We start from the raw sequence: 13,575 nt of genomic DNA on the forward strand, positions 1-13,575 counted from the left end.
TTTTTAAACAGTATGAAAGAGGAGACTCTGCAAAATTGTTATTTTGGCATGTTAAGCCTCTTGAGTTCGTCATTCCAGAAGGCTGAGCGTGACTGCTCCAGGAAAGCAAATGGACACAAGGCATGTGTTCTTGATTTTGGTCCCCGTTGTTCAAGAGCTGAGTGCTACCTCCAGCAGGTGACACGATTATCCCTTCAGCCTGAGCTGGTGGAACATGCTATAGGATTTCAGGAATGGAATCATTAGTGGGATCAGTTTTGATGGGAAGGAGACACACTTTCATCACTATTTTTTTTTACTTTTTAAAGTGTGTGTGTTTATTCTGACATATCCCATCTCAAATTAGAAGGGGGGTGGCTAAACACATGTGTGAGGTTAAATGTATGTCAAAAGACACTAAAGTGTCCAAGCAAAATCCTTACTTTGAGGGGGTGGTAAAATTGCTTGGAAACTTGCTGAAATATTTTCAAGATCAAATGTGGGAAAGTGATTTTTTTTTTCTCCAAGGGCTGTCAAAGGAATAGGGGATTACAATTAAAAGGCCAGTTGGCTCTGTTAGATCAGCCAGCCAGGCCAGTCTACTGAAATCTGGCATAGATTTAAGCCTGCTCCACTCCACTTAAATTGAAATGTAACTGACAGGAGTAGTGGATTATGGCTTACATTGCTATACTGATATTTTTAGCTGGTACTACTTAGCCACTGTTCATATAAAATTCAGTGTTTCTAAACGTGCTAAATAGCATACAGTAGCAAAATTAATTGTGTTAAATTAGCATGTCAGGAAACAAATCTTTATAAAATCTGATATCAGGACACTCAGAGATGAAATATAGTCTATGCTGACTTTTTATATACCAAAGGAAGTTTTTGTTATTAAAAGAAATGGAAACAAGATACCTTTAATGATAGCAAAGTTGTTGGAGCTCTATCAATGCGATAGTATATAGATTTGGGGAAATGTTATCCACAGCACTAAGTTCCACTGATATATCTCATATTTCATAGAATCATAGAATGGATTGGGTTGAAAAAGACCTCCCAGATCATCAAGTCCAACCCTTGGTCCAACTCCAGTCCCTTTACCAGATCATGGCACTCAGTGCCACGGCCAATCTCAGGTTAAAAACCTCCAGGGATGGGGAATCCACCCCCTCTCTGGGCAGCCCATTCCAATGCCTGAGCACTCTCTCTGCAAAGAATGTTTTTCTGCTCTCCAACTTCAATTTCCCCTGGCAGAATTTGAGCCTGTTCCCCCTTGTCCTATTGCTGGCTGCCTTTGGATGCCTCTCCTTTTCAGGTCCTCTGAGGTGCTGGTTATCTGTACTTTTCAGTTTTTGCCAACTCATAAATCCTGCCTTCTTGAGCTACCAGTAGAAACTGGTTTCTTTATCCCTATGAGTGGGGTGGCTGCTAATTATGCTGTGAAATGCTCTGTTCCTCTTTGTAAGGTCACACAAATTAGTGTTCACTTGTAAAGTATTGGTAGTGATGGTATGTTTTGAGGGCTGTGTTTTTGAATGCCTTTTAGCCATCCTGAATCTGCTGCCTTTTTGCTGGTGGGATATTGTTGTTGTGGCCTGGCTGGGAGTTCCTCTTGCTCAGGACACACAGGAAGGAGGTGTCTGGCAGCCAGCTGTGGCACAGGGCCAGCCCCACTGTGAGCAGCAGCACTGCTTTCATCCTGCTCCCTGCTGCAGGGGTCACTCACAGGACAGCAGCCCCTCTCCTGGCTCAGGGGGAACACAAGTCATTCCCTGTCAGCTCCGATCGGATCAGAGGGAACAGCTGAGCATGTGGGTGCTGCAGCTCTGCAGACACAGAGCCCATTGAGAACTTGCTCAGGGAAGGCAGGAGGCTTTAGTCAGTGATCCACTGAGGGGGGCAAGGCCAATTTAAACAGCAGGGTGCCCAAGGCAGACACATGGGGTGTTTGTTTACAGCAGCTTCCCTGGGTTAAGCATATAGACTATAAAAATACATGCTCAGTACCAGAATAGGGAATGGCATTTCATATGTGAGGGTCAGTTGATGAGACTGCTTACTAGAGGCTGAGTAGTCTCAAAAGGACAACATAGAATGGATTGGGTTGGAAAAGACCTCTGAGATCATCCAGTCCAACCCTTGGTCCAACTCCAGTCCCTTTACCAGATCATGGCACTCAGTGCCATGGCCAGTCTCAGGTTAAAAACCTCCAGGGATGGGGAATCCACCCCCTCTCTGGGCAGCCCATTCCAATGCCTGAGCACTCTCTCTGCAAAGAATTTTTTTCTGCTCTCCAACTTCAATTTCCCCTGGCAGAGCTTGAGCCCATCGTGCCCCCTTGTCCTATTGCTGAGTGCATGGGAGAAGAGACCAACCCCCACCTGGCCAGAACTTCCCTTCAGGGAGTTCCAGACAGTGCTGAGGTCACCTCTGAGCCTCCTCTTCTCCAGGCTAAACAACCCTGGAGATCCTTCATTGTAGGCTATATTTATAAAAAAAATTATTTTAGAAATGTACTGTAACTTTCATTAGTGTTTCATGTTGGTTACAAGTAATGAATGTGGACTCTGAAAAGCATTTAATGTATTTTAAGAAATATTATTGATTAATTAAACAGCATTATTCTTTAAGACTTGTAAGACAACACAGACTTCACAGTTCATCTAAAATGTTTGCTTACTTAGAAATTTGAGCACTGAAGTTGTTCTGTGATTGTAAAGTGTGTGTCTCAATCCCTTGTGCTGTAATTCAGTTGGCAGCCTTTGGGCTGGATGCAGTCTGATGTATTTCTCCCTTGCTGGTAGGAGCTGTTGACATACTGGGACACCAGTGCAGGTGTGGTGGCTGCTCTGCCACCTTCTGCTGAGCAGCACCTTGGGGTGTGTGTATGTGGGGAGAGGTGATGGCTGCTGCCATGTCCATTGCATGAGACTTGGAGCAGCAGATCCCCCTTCAGCTCCACCTGCAATTGGATTGCTCTGCCTGCTGTTTTCAGGCAAACATGTTGCTTTCCAGCTGTGGCTAATAACTATGAACTTTCAAACAAGGTAACAAAGGTCTTAAAGCATTATTATTCCAAATGTGAATGTTACTCTCACATTTCCTGCAGCAGAGGGTATTTAATGTCACATTTCCTGCAGTAGGAAGGAATTTAATATTTTCAGCCAGGCTTTCATCCTGAGCTGATGGTAATCCAGATCCTCACAGAAGGCTTTGTTTCAGCAGAAAGGAGTTTTAGGCTGCTTTTGGGTAGGGGGCTGGAAGAATCTTCTTAAGTCCTGAATGCAGTGTGAGCACAATGATGTGCACACCCATGCAAAACACCTTGAATTTGTCCTTCAATTAGTCTGTGCAGTGGTGTGAAGTAGAAATGTATCTTCCTTTGTCCAGACTGGACTTGTCTAGGGGTGGGATGGAGCCTGGGGGGACTGTAGGAAGTACCTGCACAGTACTGTGTGATGGTGCCTGTCCAGCACAGGAGGGGTTGTGCAACCCCCATTCCCACTGTGAGTCTGAGGCATGTGTGCTGCATCTCTTATTTGTGTATATACCCTTTCAAACTTCTTAATGACTGCTGTGTGTAACTTGAGTCAAACTTTCCATCTTGGCAAGTCCTTTTGGAATGAAGGGCCCATTGTGTGACTCCCTTACATCCTCCCTGAATGAGGCAGTGCTCCACAGGAGCTCCAGCTCAAGCATGCAGTTTGGTTAAGGGCACAGTGTTGTTTTATGGCACATAGTTGACTTTTTTCCCCCTTTGAAAAACAAAATTCTGTGTCCAAAAGCTGCACTGAAAAATAAAGCTGAGCATTTCCAGCTTGGATCTAGTCCTCTGTCTGCAGTGGAATAAGAAATACAGGCTTGTAATGTGAATTCTCCTTAGTATGATAGTTGTTATAATCTTAATTTCATTATCCTGTACAATTTCCAAATGTCGTTCTGTAGTATATTTGATTTTGAATGAACTTGTTGGACAACTGTTATGTGTCTCTTTCTATACTTGTGCTTCTGGCCAACCAGCTTCTGTCAGTGTTTTATAGCAGACTGTTCACACTTGTTGAGTGCAGTTGTGCTGGATTTGTATGGATTCTGTTGAGAACCAGCTGGGCCCATTCTCTGTCTTCATCAGTGTTCAGGGACTGAGACTCATGTCCTGTTGCATCTCTTCAAGCAGTGGGCACAGACTGATGAGCAGTCTTGTGTTATAGCAGATGCTGTTCCTTTCTGTCCAAAGCTGCAGTTTCCCCTCCAGTTCCCTTCACTGTGTCCCAGCTGACAGTTGAGTGTAAGTTCTCAGGCATAGCTGGTTCCTGATTTGGTTTACCTGAAATGCTCTTCAATGCAACAAGTGGAGTGGTGAAAAGGGTAGGATTTCTCCTGCCTTAGGAGACCTGCCTTAAATAAACCATTCTGAGGAATAAAATTGACTTCAGAATTTCTACAGTCTTTCATACAGAGACTATGCCATGTCCATAGTACATTTTAACTCAAAGGCAAGCTGTACTTACCCTAAGAACTGTGAGTCATCCTGCAAGAATGTAGGAAGAGCTGAAAAAGTTAGGGCTTCTACTTCTCTCACAAGAAACCTTTTCTTTGTTATTGTTTAATGTTCATGAATGAATAGTAGTGTAATAATTGCAATAGGTGGTTCTTGCTTGAGTAGCACAGTGCCCTAGTTTTATGTGCTGTGCCAATGACTAGTCATTAGAAAATGAGTATTAGGTTTCAGCCACTCTCCCTCCACCCTTGGGTAACTGTGCAAGTTTAAGGAGTTTAACTCTACGGTCTCTTCACTTTGCATGGCTGTTTTTAATGTGGAATAACTCTGGTCTGCCGTGGGCACACAGTTGTTGTCACTGGAGTGGGAACAAATGTGCAGCCAGTGGTGTGAGAACGGCTTGATGCTGGTGCTGTTGCACAGAAAGGTGTGTGTAATTGTGCCCAGGTTTCTGCTGCTGCTTGCTAACATAAAGCTTAAATGAGGATTCTACTTAAAAGCTTCATTTGTAACACTGAAACCAAGTCTTGAACATTTGCTTGAAGTGGGATTGGTGCACAGGCTCATCATCCTTCCCTTGAAATGGTGGTTTTTTTCCCTTAAGCCAGAGAGGGAAAAATTAAATGTCATTATAATATGACTTTGAGTACTTGTTGTTGTGTGCTTGTTCTTTTAGTTGTTTATGCAATAAATTAATCTTCAGTGCTTAATAATAACATTTTCTGATGTAAGATGGAGCTGCTTGATGATCCTTCCTTCCAACAGGGAACTTTATGTCCCATGTAGAAAAGATGTAAAGACAATTGGAGAAGGCATACCAGTGTTCACTCTTCTTGTATGTAGCATTAGATTTTGGGTTGGTATTGTCAGTAAAGCTGCTTTAGTAGGAAGACCTGCTGGCCTGCAATGCAGCAGGACCTCTTGGGTTTGTGATTTCAAGTTGCTCTCAGCTACAGCTGCTTTTGTAGTGCTGCCCACTTCTCATTCCTTGAGTTAATGTTAGAGTATGTTTTTAATGCTTTTTTCCTTTCTTGTGTGTATTCAAATTTGTGAAGGGTAAAATACAAAATAGCAGAAAATGCTCTTCATGCTTTATAAATGGAAGCATTAAACTGTCGTGCTGCCTTCAACTGCTCGAGAAATGCCACATTTGAAATCAATGGAACATTTCTGATGTGTGCTTCTTTTAAACACTTCATCTCACCCAGGGAGCCTTTATTTGCTCAGGTTAAAGGAGTGGAAGGAGGCATTTGTGATGAAACTGCCAGCTTATGTGTAACTTTGTCATCTAAGAACAACCTGTAGTTAAGCTTGGGTAGAAGAACACCCCAGGCAAATGTGACTCTACTGCATGTGTATGTTCTGTGGTGCAGCAAGGAAGCACGGGCTTAAACATCTTAACCCAAGCTGAGCAGCCAAGGGAAACCCCTGCTTTGTTTTCCAAGACACTGTTTTGTTGTTTCAGAGCCAAGGTGCAATAACTGAGAAGCTGAGGAGTTTCAGTATGCATGACCTGACTACTATACAAGGAGATGAGCCTGTGGGACAGAGACCCTATCAGACATTACCAGAAGCAAAAAAGAAAACCAGAGCCTCTACAAGTGAATCTTCAGGTATGTATTTATTTTTTGTTCTGGCTAAAAGAACAATTCATGCAAGACAAAAGGGGAAAAGCAAAGCAGAAATAAATCTCCCCCATTTCTAAATGGAAAAAGTCTGAAACAATTCCACTTAAACAGAGTAGACTTGGTCAAAATATATTATAACAGTTGAGAAATCCTCCCTCATTTTTTAACCACTGTGTGGTCATACTGTACTCATTACTCCTGTCTTTGCCAATTGGTAACAAGAATTCCTTGCCAAAGCAAAGCTGGATTGGAAGTAAAAAAATACATAATTGAGTGGTGTTTCTGTGACACACATACAAAAAGTTAAACATAAAAATATATGGAAGCTCAGTAAGTAAAAAGAGGAATTTAATGGAAATTAATTGCCTTGGTCTGTAATGATAGATCAAAATGTAAAATTGCTAATGGTGATAGGAGTAATGAAGGCATTGAGTTGTCACAATGGCCTGATGCCTGTCAGCACTTAGGAGACAAAGTGTGAGGACCAATATATGGTTTTATTCAGAGATAGAATGTTATTATTGTATTGCATGTGTTATTGTCATCATCACTTTGCTCTTGAGCTTGAAGGAAGGTTTTGGTAGAGGACTGACAACTGAACTTGGAAATGGTGAGCTACAATGGAAAGGAGTTGGTATTTCCCACACTGGAAGTAGGTCTGGCCTATTTCTTTTCACCCAAGCCTGTCATTTCTTCTTATCCCTGCCTTTCTGGGAGGGGTGGTGCTTGTGGGCTACAAGGAATTTGGGGAATGACATGGAAAAGTCCATGGTGCTCCTGAGGAGTAGATGTGCTGCTGAACTGGGCAGTGTATGGACCAGGGCTCCTGGCTGGAGAGACAGCCAGCAATTAATTCATCAGGGGCTGCTTTAGGGATGGTGTCCTTGCAGTCACACTGGGCTGTTCCTCAGTAAGGAGCATTAGTTATCTATCTGAAATAGCTTGAGAGTGCTCTAAATTTAATTTAGAAGAAAGTACTTCAGTTTATACTGTATAAATAGTCACTGATTGTCAGATTCAATCTCGAATATCAAAAAGCTCCCTTGGAGCTGGTTGCACTTAGTTGTTTCTGCTGCTAGGATACACTTCTCCTGTTTGCTTTGAATTTTCTTCAGCATTAGAGTTTTAAAAAAAGATCAAACTACAGATGGATTTAGGAACACTGCTTAGCAATATTTTGTTGTGCTTAGCAGGGTGTTATTTTTTTTGTCATCTGTGCCGGGAGTTTTGTGCAAATTGGTTGAAAAGGCCTAGTTGTAGAACGTTGATCATAGGATGGCTGGGCTGTCAGTCTGTTTGCTGTGAAAAGGGCAGATGTGGTGGTGATGCATCGGAAAAGGTGTTGCAAATAGAGATAAGGAAGTATTGGTGTCACTGCCAACATCCCTACCCAGGAACAGAGTAAGATACAATTCAAGTCTTCTATATTGAGCAAGGTGAACTGGAACTGTATTGGAAGCAGAGGTGTGTTGCCTCTAGAATGGCAGAAGAGGTAAGTCTGCCTGAAATAGGTGTAGAGTAGGTGAATGTGATTGAAATTTCAGGAAAAAATGAGAATTGAGGAAAATCATCTGGTTAAGCCTAAATAAAATTTTGCCTTAAGATGAAATGTGTGCTGGTCATTGGTTTGGCATCTAAAAGGTGTTCCTGAGTATTACAGCCTGTAGTTTCTGAATGGCCTCATAGAAGGAGAGTTTGGTGGGGGGAAGGAACAAGACTGGATCTGGAGGTTTTGGGATAGGTCTGTGATGGGATTCAGGGCTGTTGGACCCCAAGGAGCAATTCCGGATGTGTTTTTAAGCAGTTTGTGCCCCCTAGTGAGAGTTTTGGGTAATAATCTTGGTCGTAGTTTTGCAGGATGTAAACAACCCTTAACAGTACTTTGGCATGTTATCCAGCTGAAAGCAGCTTTGGTTTAAATATGAAGAAAGGGATCTGAGCATGAAGAAACAGCCTTTGAATCAGAGTCATGGAATGGTTTGGATTGGAAAGGACCTTTAAAGATTTATGTAATCTAACTTCCTTTTCACATGGATTGCAAAAACCTCAAGGACTTCTTAAATACTTGAGGTTTTTGCAGTTCAGTGTGAAGCAGAAGATGGTGGCAGACTTAAGGTTTCACTTTTGACAACTGAAGAACCACTGCATTGCACACGATGAGAACCAAGCTGCTCATTCCTTACAAGTGGCAGCATTAGAAGTAAGAAACTCCTGGCATGTTCCCTGTCTTGAAATGCCTGGCTGGCTGACCATGTAATTGAAAAGGATAAATGCTGTGTGTTAAAGATGAAACTCATAGCTTTCTTAGAAGTCTAAAAGTCACAACTGTTCCTTATTAAACAGTTTCATTAAAAATTTTCAAAAGGTTACAAAACTCCACTGGAAAAAAATGCTGGAGAGGATAAAACAGATGAAGAGATGGAGGGGACACATTCCGAGGATGAAATGTTTGCTCAGAGAGGCCTTCGAAGAACACAGAGCATGAAATCTGTGAAAAGTAAAGGCCGTAAAGAGGCAAGTACAGTCCTGGTTGGTTACTGAGTGTGCTTGACAGTGTACCTTGGCATTTTTAATAGTGCAGAAGTTGGGTTTTATTCTTAATCTCAGAGGAATTCTTATTGATAACTGGGTAGTGGAATGCTAAATGGAGAAGGAAGTGTGTGATAATATCAAAGCTTGGAGCTTTTGTACTTTGGAGTGTTCAAGGGAAATCCTTGAATGAAATGAACTTGAGAGGAACAAGGGAGTGAAGATGAAATAGACTCTGTGCTTGTAATGCGAATTTTGGCACCACCAATCCCAAATTCCAGGAACTGCTCACCTTGGGAGACAAATGGAGCATGGTGTTGTCATCTGCATGTCACACACTTCAGCATCTGCTGTTTAATAGATTTAAAGATCCTGAACTTTTTAGTTCCCATAGACATATGGCCTGCTTTGACTCTTGGTAAGCCACAAAGAGAAGATTCTAGGTAGGGTTCTAAGTGCTTTATATTTGTGTGTGTCACAAAATCTAAAGATACTTCAGGATAAGGGTCTGTGGAGTCTCATAGAAGTTTTTGGGCAATTCTGGGAAAACAGTTGAGACTTACTCCTCTGGCCCAATTCTGTAGAAACTGCATCTTATTCAGTCATAAATTCTGTTAGTGAAATTGTGGAGTGCCCAAAGCATGTTTAAAGAGATTTGCTAAACTGGGTTAGTGGAGAGGTAAATAATATTTCTGCCTGATGTGACTCAACTCTTCATCAAGCTGTAATTTTATTTCTCCCCTCAGATACGATATGGATCACTGAAATACAGAGTGAAGAAGAGACCTGTTGTCTACTTCTGAGTGTGTTGCACAATGCCTGCAAGACAAACTGCTGTACCACAGTAACTTGAATTCAGTGTGTCAAGTGTTAGATTTGTATATGATGAGTATGTATGGATAGATATGGTAGGACTTGGTTTTGTGAACCCAAGCAATAAGATAAAGTATTACTCTGCTCTTCTGTAGTTGCTTATTGTTAAATCTGGACAAGTCATGGTATGTATTTCAGTGCTCCTTAAATAGGAGTCAAATGAGTAACAGGCAAGAGCCTTTTGCCAGAGGTACTGAACTGACAGAAACAATTATAACTCCAGCTGAATTAGCAAGAGTTTTAAGTATCTGGAGCTTGTGAAAATGGAACCCACAGTGTCCCCAAGTTTACATGGAAAGATAGATATACTTGAAATATATTTCTGAACTACAATTCCTGAAAAGGCCTTTGTGTAGTTTTTAAATGTCCAGTTTAAATGACAGCGGATGATGGTGGGAAAGGAAAAGGAAAGATGAGGATACATCCCAAACATCATCATCTTGCATCACATTGCCAAGCTTAACAAATTTATATAATTCTAATAGGTGCAAACTGGGGGCACATACAGCACTTTATGCAAAACTATAGTTTTGCACACTTAGTGATTTACAACTGCACATGTCATTTTAGTGACTTGATAGGTTGAATGCCAGCAATTCTTGTATTTCATGATGATATTTTTAAAATCTATCTTGATTACTTAAGTACAATTAGGATGCTGTAGATAATTGCTACTAATAATATTATCAGGTGCCTTTCTGTGTATTATAAGGCTGTGGGGGGGTGTTGGTTTTTTTGTTTGTTTATTTGTGTCTCTGTCTTCCTCCTTCACCTAGAGAGATATACCATGATTTAAGTCAGTTTTTGGTTAAAATTGTGGTAGGTCAAACTTGTAGCAATTCCAGTGTTAGACCTCAGGGATCTGATCAGCCCATCATCTGTGTTACAAGTCATGCTGACATGAAGGCATGTGTGATAGAGGAGTCAGGCCCTGGTTTGGTTTTGCTCTACATTGCTTTAAGAATGTATATATCTATTTTAGAACATGTATGTGTGTGTATTTCATATCACATGTGGACTCTAAAATGGTCTGCATAGTACTTTCTTTTATTGCTAAAGTTATTACTAAAATATTTGCATATAAATAGCTTTTTCTAAAAGTCTAGTTGATTTAGTCAGACATTTTATAACCTGGAGTCCCATGGCATATCTGCACAGAGATTAATTTTGCAATGTCTTTCAAGGCAGGGGACTTGTCAAAGTGGCTTTTTAATGTCCCCTTTGGTTCTGTTTTCTGCAATTCTGAGAATTAGGGTGATTTTCCATGTGACTATATTTCTACTGTGGATTTCAGGGAGAAGCCACCCACTTTTTGCAGGTAGTATTTTATTACATATCATGTTACTTTCCTTGATGTGATTCCTCTTACCCTTGGATCTCTGACTCCAGTCCTTAAGCCTTCCCCCAGGTATTGACGGTCCTCTGCAAGTCTGTTGCAGTGCTTTTAAATGTATTCCTAAGGCTTGGGCCACTGTAGTTCTTTCTTTGTTACAGCTGCAGTAGTTCCCTGCTGCTCTGCACTTCCTGGCCTGTTGGCACATTCAGAGCAGCCTCCTGCATCCTCTGGGGCAGGGCTGGGATTGTGTGGATACAAATGCAGCTGCTCTGCATTCATTGCATCACTGCCTGGCTGTGGTGTGAGCTCCAGCAAAGCTGTGCTCATTAAACACTGCTGGCACAGAGCTTTGACAGAGCCAAGGAAGTCAGTGCTTCAGTGAGAAGTCCCAGCAGTCCCTGTGTGATTAAAGCTCGTGTTGCTTTACTCAGACACAGTTGTGTATCAGAAGGCAGGAAGCTGCTCTCTCCCCGGTGAGTACAGTGCAAAAATCCTGTCTTCAAGCCCAGACTGCACCTTGGGCCCCAGCTCTTACACGGAGCTGTTGGTGTGTAGGGAGTGATCACAGAGGCAGCTTCCCCAGGGTGTGGGAGTCACTTCTGCCCCAGGAATGTTTGTGCTTCCCATCTGTTTCCCTGAGTGCAGAGGAGGGGCTGGCTGTGTGTTCAGGTATGTAAGACCTTAGAGGGAACTGAAGCTCAACATTAGGCTAATGTGGCCTGGGGATGGAAACTCTGACTTACTGTCCAGCTGAGCATCCTCCTTGAGCACTTGCTGCCACATTTTGCTGTAACTCTTCATGCTTATGTTATCAGCAAGCATGGCAATAAAATGATCACTTTTCTACGGATCAGAATCGTGCAGGAAGGAGCAGGGTAAGCCCTTCTTTCAGAATTACAGTTCCTGTTACAGGTAGGAGGAGGGTAAGCCCTTCTTTCAGAATTACAGTTCCTGTTACAGTTTCATGTAGATCCTCTTTTGGTTGTCATGTTTTTAACATGTGTCCAGAGCTGGAGATCATGAGTATTTTAGACTCTACCATGCTGGTGTCAGGAAGTTACTCTTTGTGTACCTGAGGCTGCAGCTTGGGGCAGGCTTAACTTGCTTGCTCAGCTGACTAAATAAACTCTCCTCTCTCTGAACGTTACACGGAACTAGGAAAGCCGGCAGCATTATATTGGTTACTGTTTGCATATAAATGTGCTTGTGTTCTCTCAGATACTGTCCTAAGGGATCAAACTCTGTGTTTCCCTAGCTGTTTAGTCTCATATCCAGCTCTAAAATTCTTTTCTTGACAGCCTGATTTTGCTCTTTGAATTCATGATTAGTTTTCATCCCAGTGATACGTAGTTCTCTCTTGTTGAATTTAGTTTAGTTTGGTTTTGAAATTTGCCATCTTGTCAACTTCATGTACAGAGGATTTTCAAACTTTTCCTGCCTTAGCAACTGCAGAAGTCATCTGTCTAGCTCTTGCCAGTAAACTTCTTGGAAAAATCTTAAAAATCAGTGTTTAACTTAATATTCTCTTTGGTCTTGGACTGTAAAATGTAGTCAATGTCAAATTAGATAACCTGCACAAAGTGTTTGCGGAGAATTGACTGACAGCCACCAACAGGACTGCTCATGTAGTTAATCAAAAACTTACACAGAGGTTGAAGGTGCTTTAAAAGAGAATACATATTTCTGTTTAAATCATATCAAGGTTTCAAGCCTTTCCAAAATATGTGTGAACTGAGTCAGAGTTCTGAGCAAGAGCCTGTTAAAATACCAAGTTTGAGATGAGGATTAAATTGATGCCCTCAGCTGCAAATAAGCTTAGGCCAGAGTCTGATTACAATCTAATTGCCAATATTGTGAATTTCTTTGGTATGTGAAAGTAACTGAATAATATCCAAGAGACATTGTATGAACTGTAATGACTTTTAAGTGAACAGAAGATAATTAGATAAAACAGAATGGTGGAGAAAATGCTGGATGCATTTAACACTGTTCATGACAAAAATGTGGTTTATTTTTGGTGTTGCTTTTATTAATGGGAAGTTGGTATTTTAAAGTATTTTTTCTATTAAAATATGTACATGCAAAGGCAATACTTTAACATTTTTCAAAAACTTCTATTTTTAAATGCTATAGACCAGAGACTGTCTACATTTGGACTGTAGTAGCTTTAAAATATGCAATGTAAGCTTTAATTTTTATATTGTAATAACTTGCTGTCAATTTGTTTACATATTTGTAGGAGGGAAAGCTTCATTATGCATTGACTTATCTTGATGCTCTCTTTAATAAATGCTGTTTTGAGCAGGATGCAGTGGATATTGTATTACCTGAATTATGATTAACAAACCAGTTGGTATGTAATCTGTGTGCTGTTATTTGTCACAATGGTTCCAGCACTGAAACAATCCCACCTGATCTTTGGAGAGACTTTTAACACTCTTGAGGTGTGACTGAACTGCCCTGGAGGTTCTGCCATGGAGCCTGAAGCTGATTTGCCCTGAAGTAAAATTTACCCTGCTAAAGGCAACCTGAAAATGCTTCAGCATTACCTGTTTTGATGAGCTCTTCAGTCCAGAGGACATGGAAATTGAGATGTTTCATGTCCCAAAGGATATACCACCCTGGGCAACTTTGAACAGCAAACTCATTTTGATTTGTATTTCCTAATCAGAATTCTTCTCCTTCCTTGGAGGAGGAGATGACACAAGTGAACTTGGCCCTTTCCT

General features: G+C 41.4%; 1 protein-coding gene across 2 annotated transcripts in view; it reads left to right on the top strand.

The window, feature by feature from the left end:
- Positions 1-13,156, top strand: part of REEP3 (receptor accessory protein 3) — a 38,746-nt gene extending 25,590 nt beyond the window's left edge. For both annotated transcript variants that reach the window (XM_071563243.1, XM_071563244.1), the window contains exons 6-8: positions 5,949-6,096; positions 8,477-8,625; positions 9,387-13,156. In XM_071563243.1, the coding sequence (XP_071419344.1) occupies positions 5,949-6,096; positions 8,477-8,625; positions 9,387-9,443 (354 nt within the window). In that variant the 3' untranslated portion in view covers positions 9,444-13,156. The remainder of the gene's footprint in view (positions 1-5,948; positions 6,097-8,476; positions 8,626-9,386) is intronic.
- The last annotated feature ends 419 nt before the right edge of the window (positions 13,157-13,575 follow it).

Source organism: Pithys albifrons, chromosome 9 (assembly GCF_047495875.1).
Source record: "Pithys albifrons albifrons isolate INPA30051 chromosome 9, PitAlb_v1, whole genome shotgun sequence".
Classification (NCBI taxonomy): Eukaryota; Metazoa; Chordata; class Aves; order Passeriformes; family Thamnophilidae; genus Pithys; species Pithys albifrons.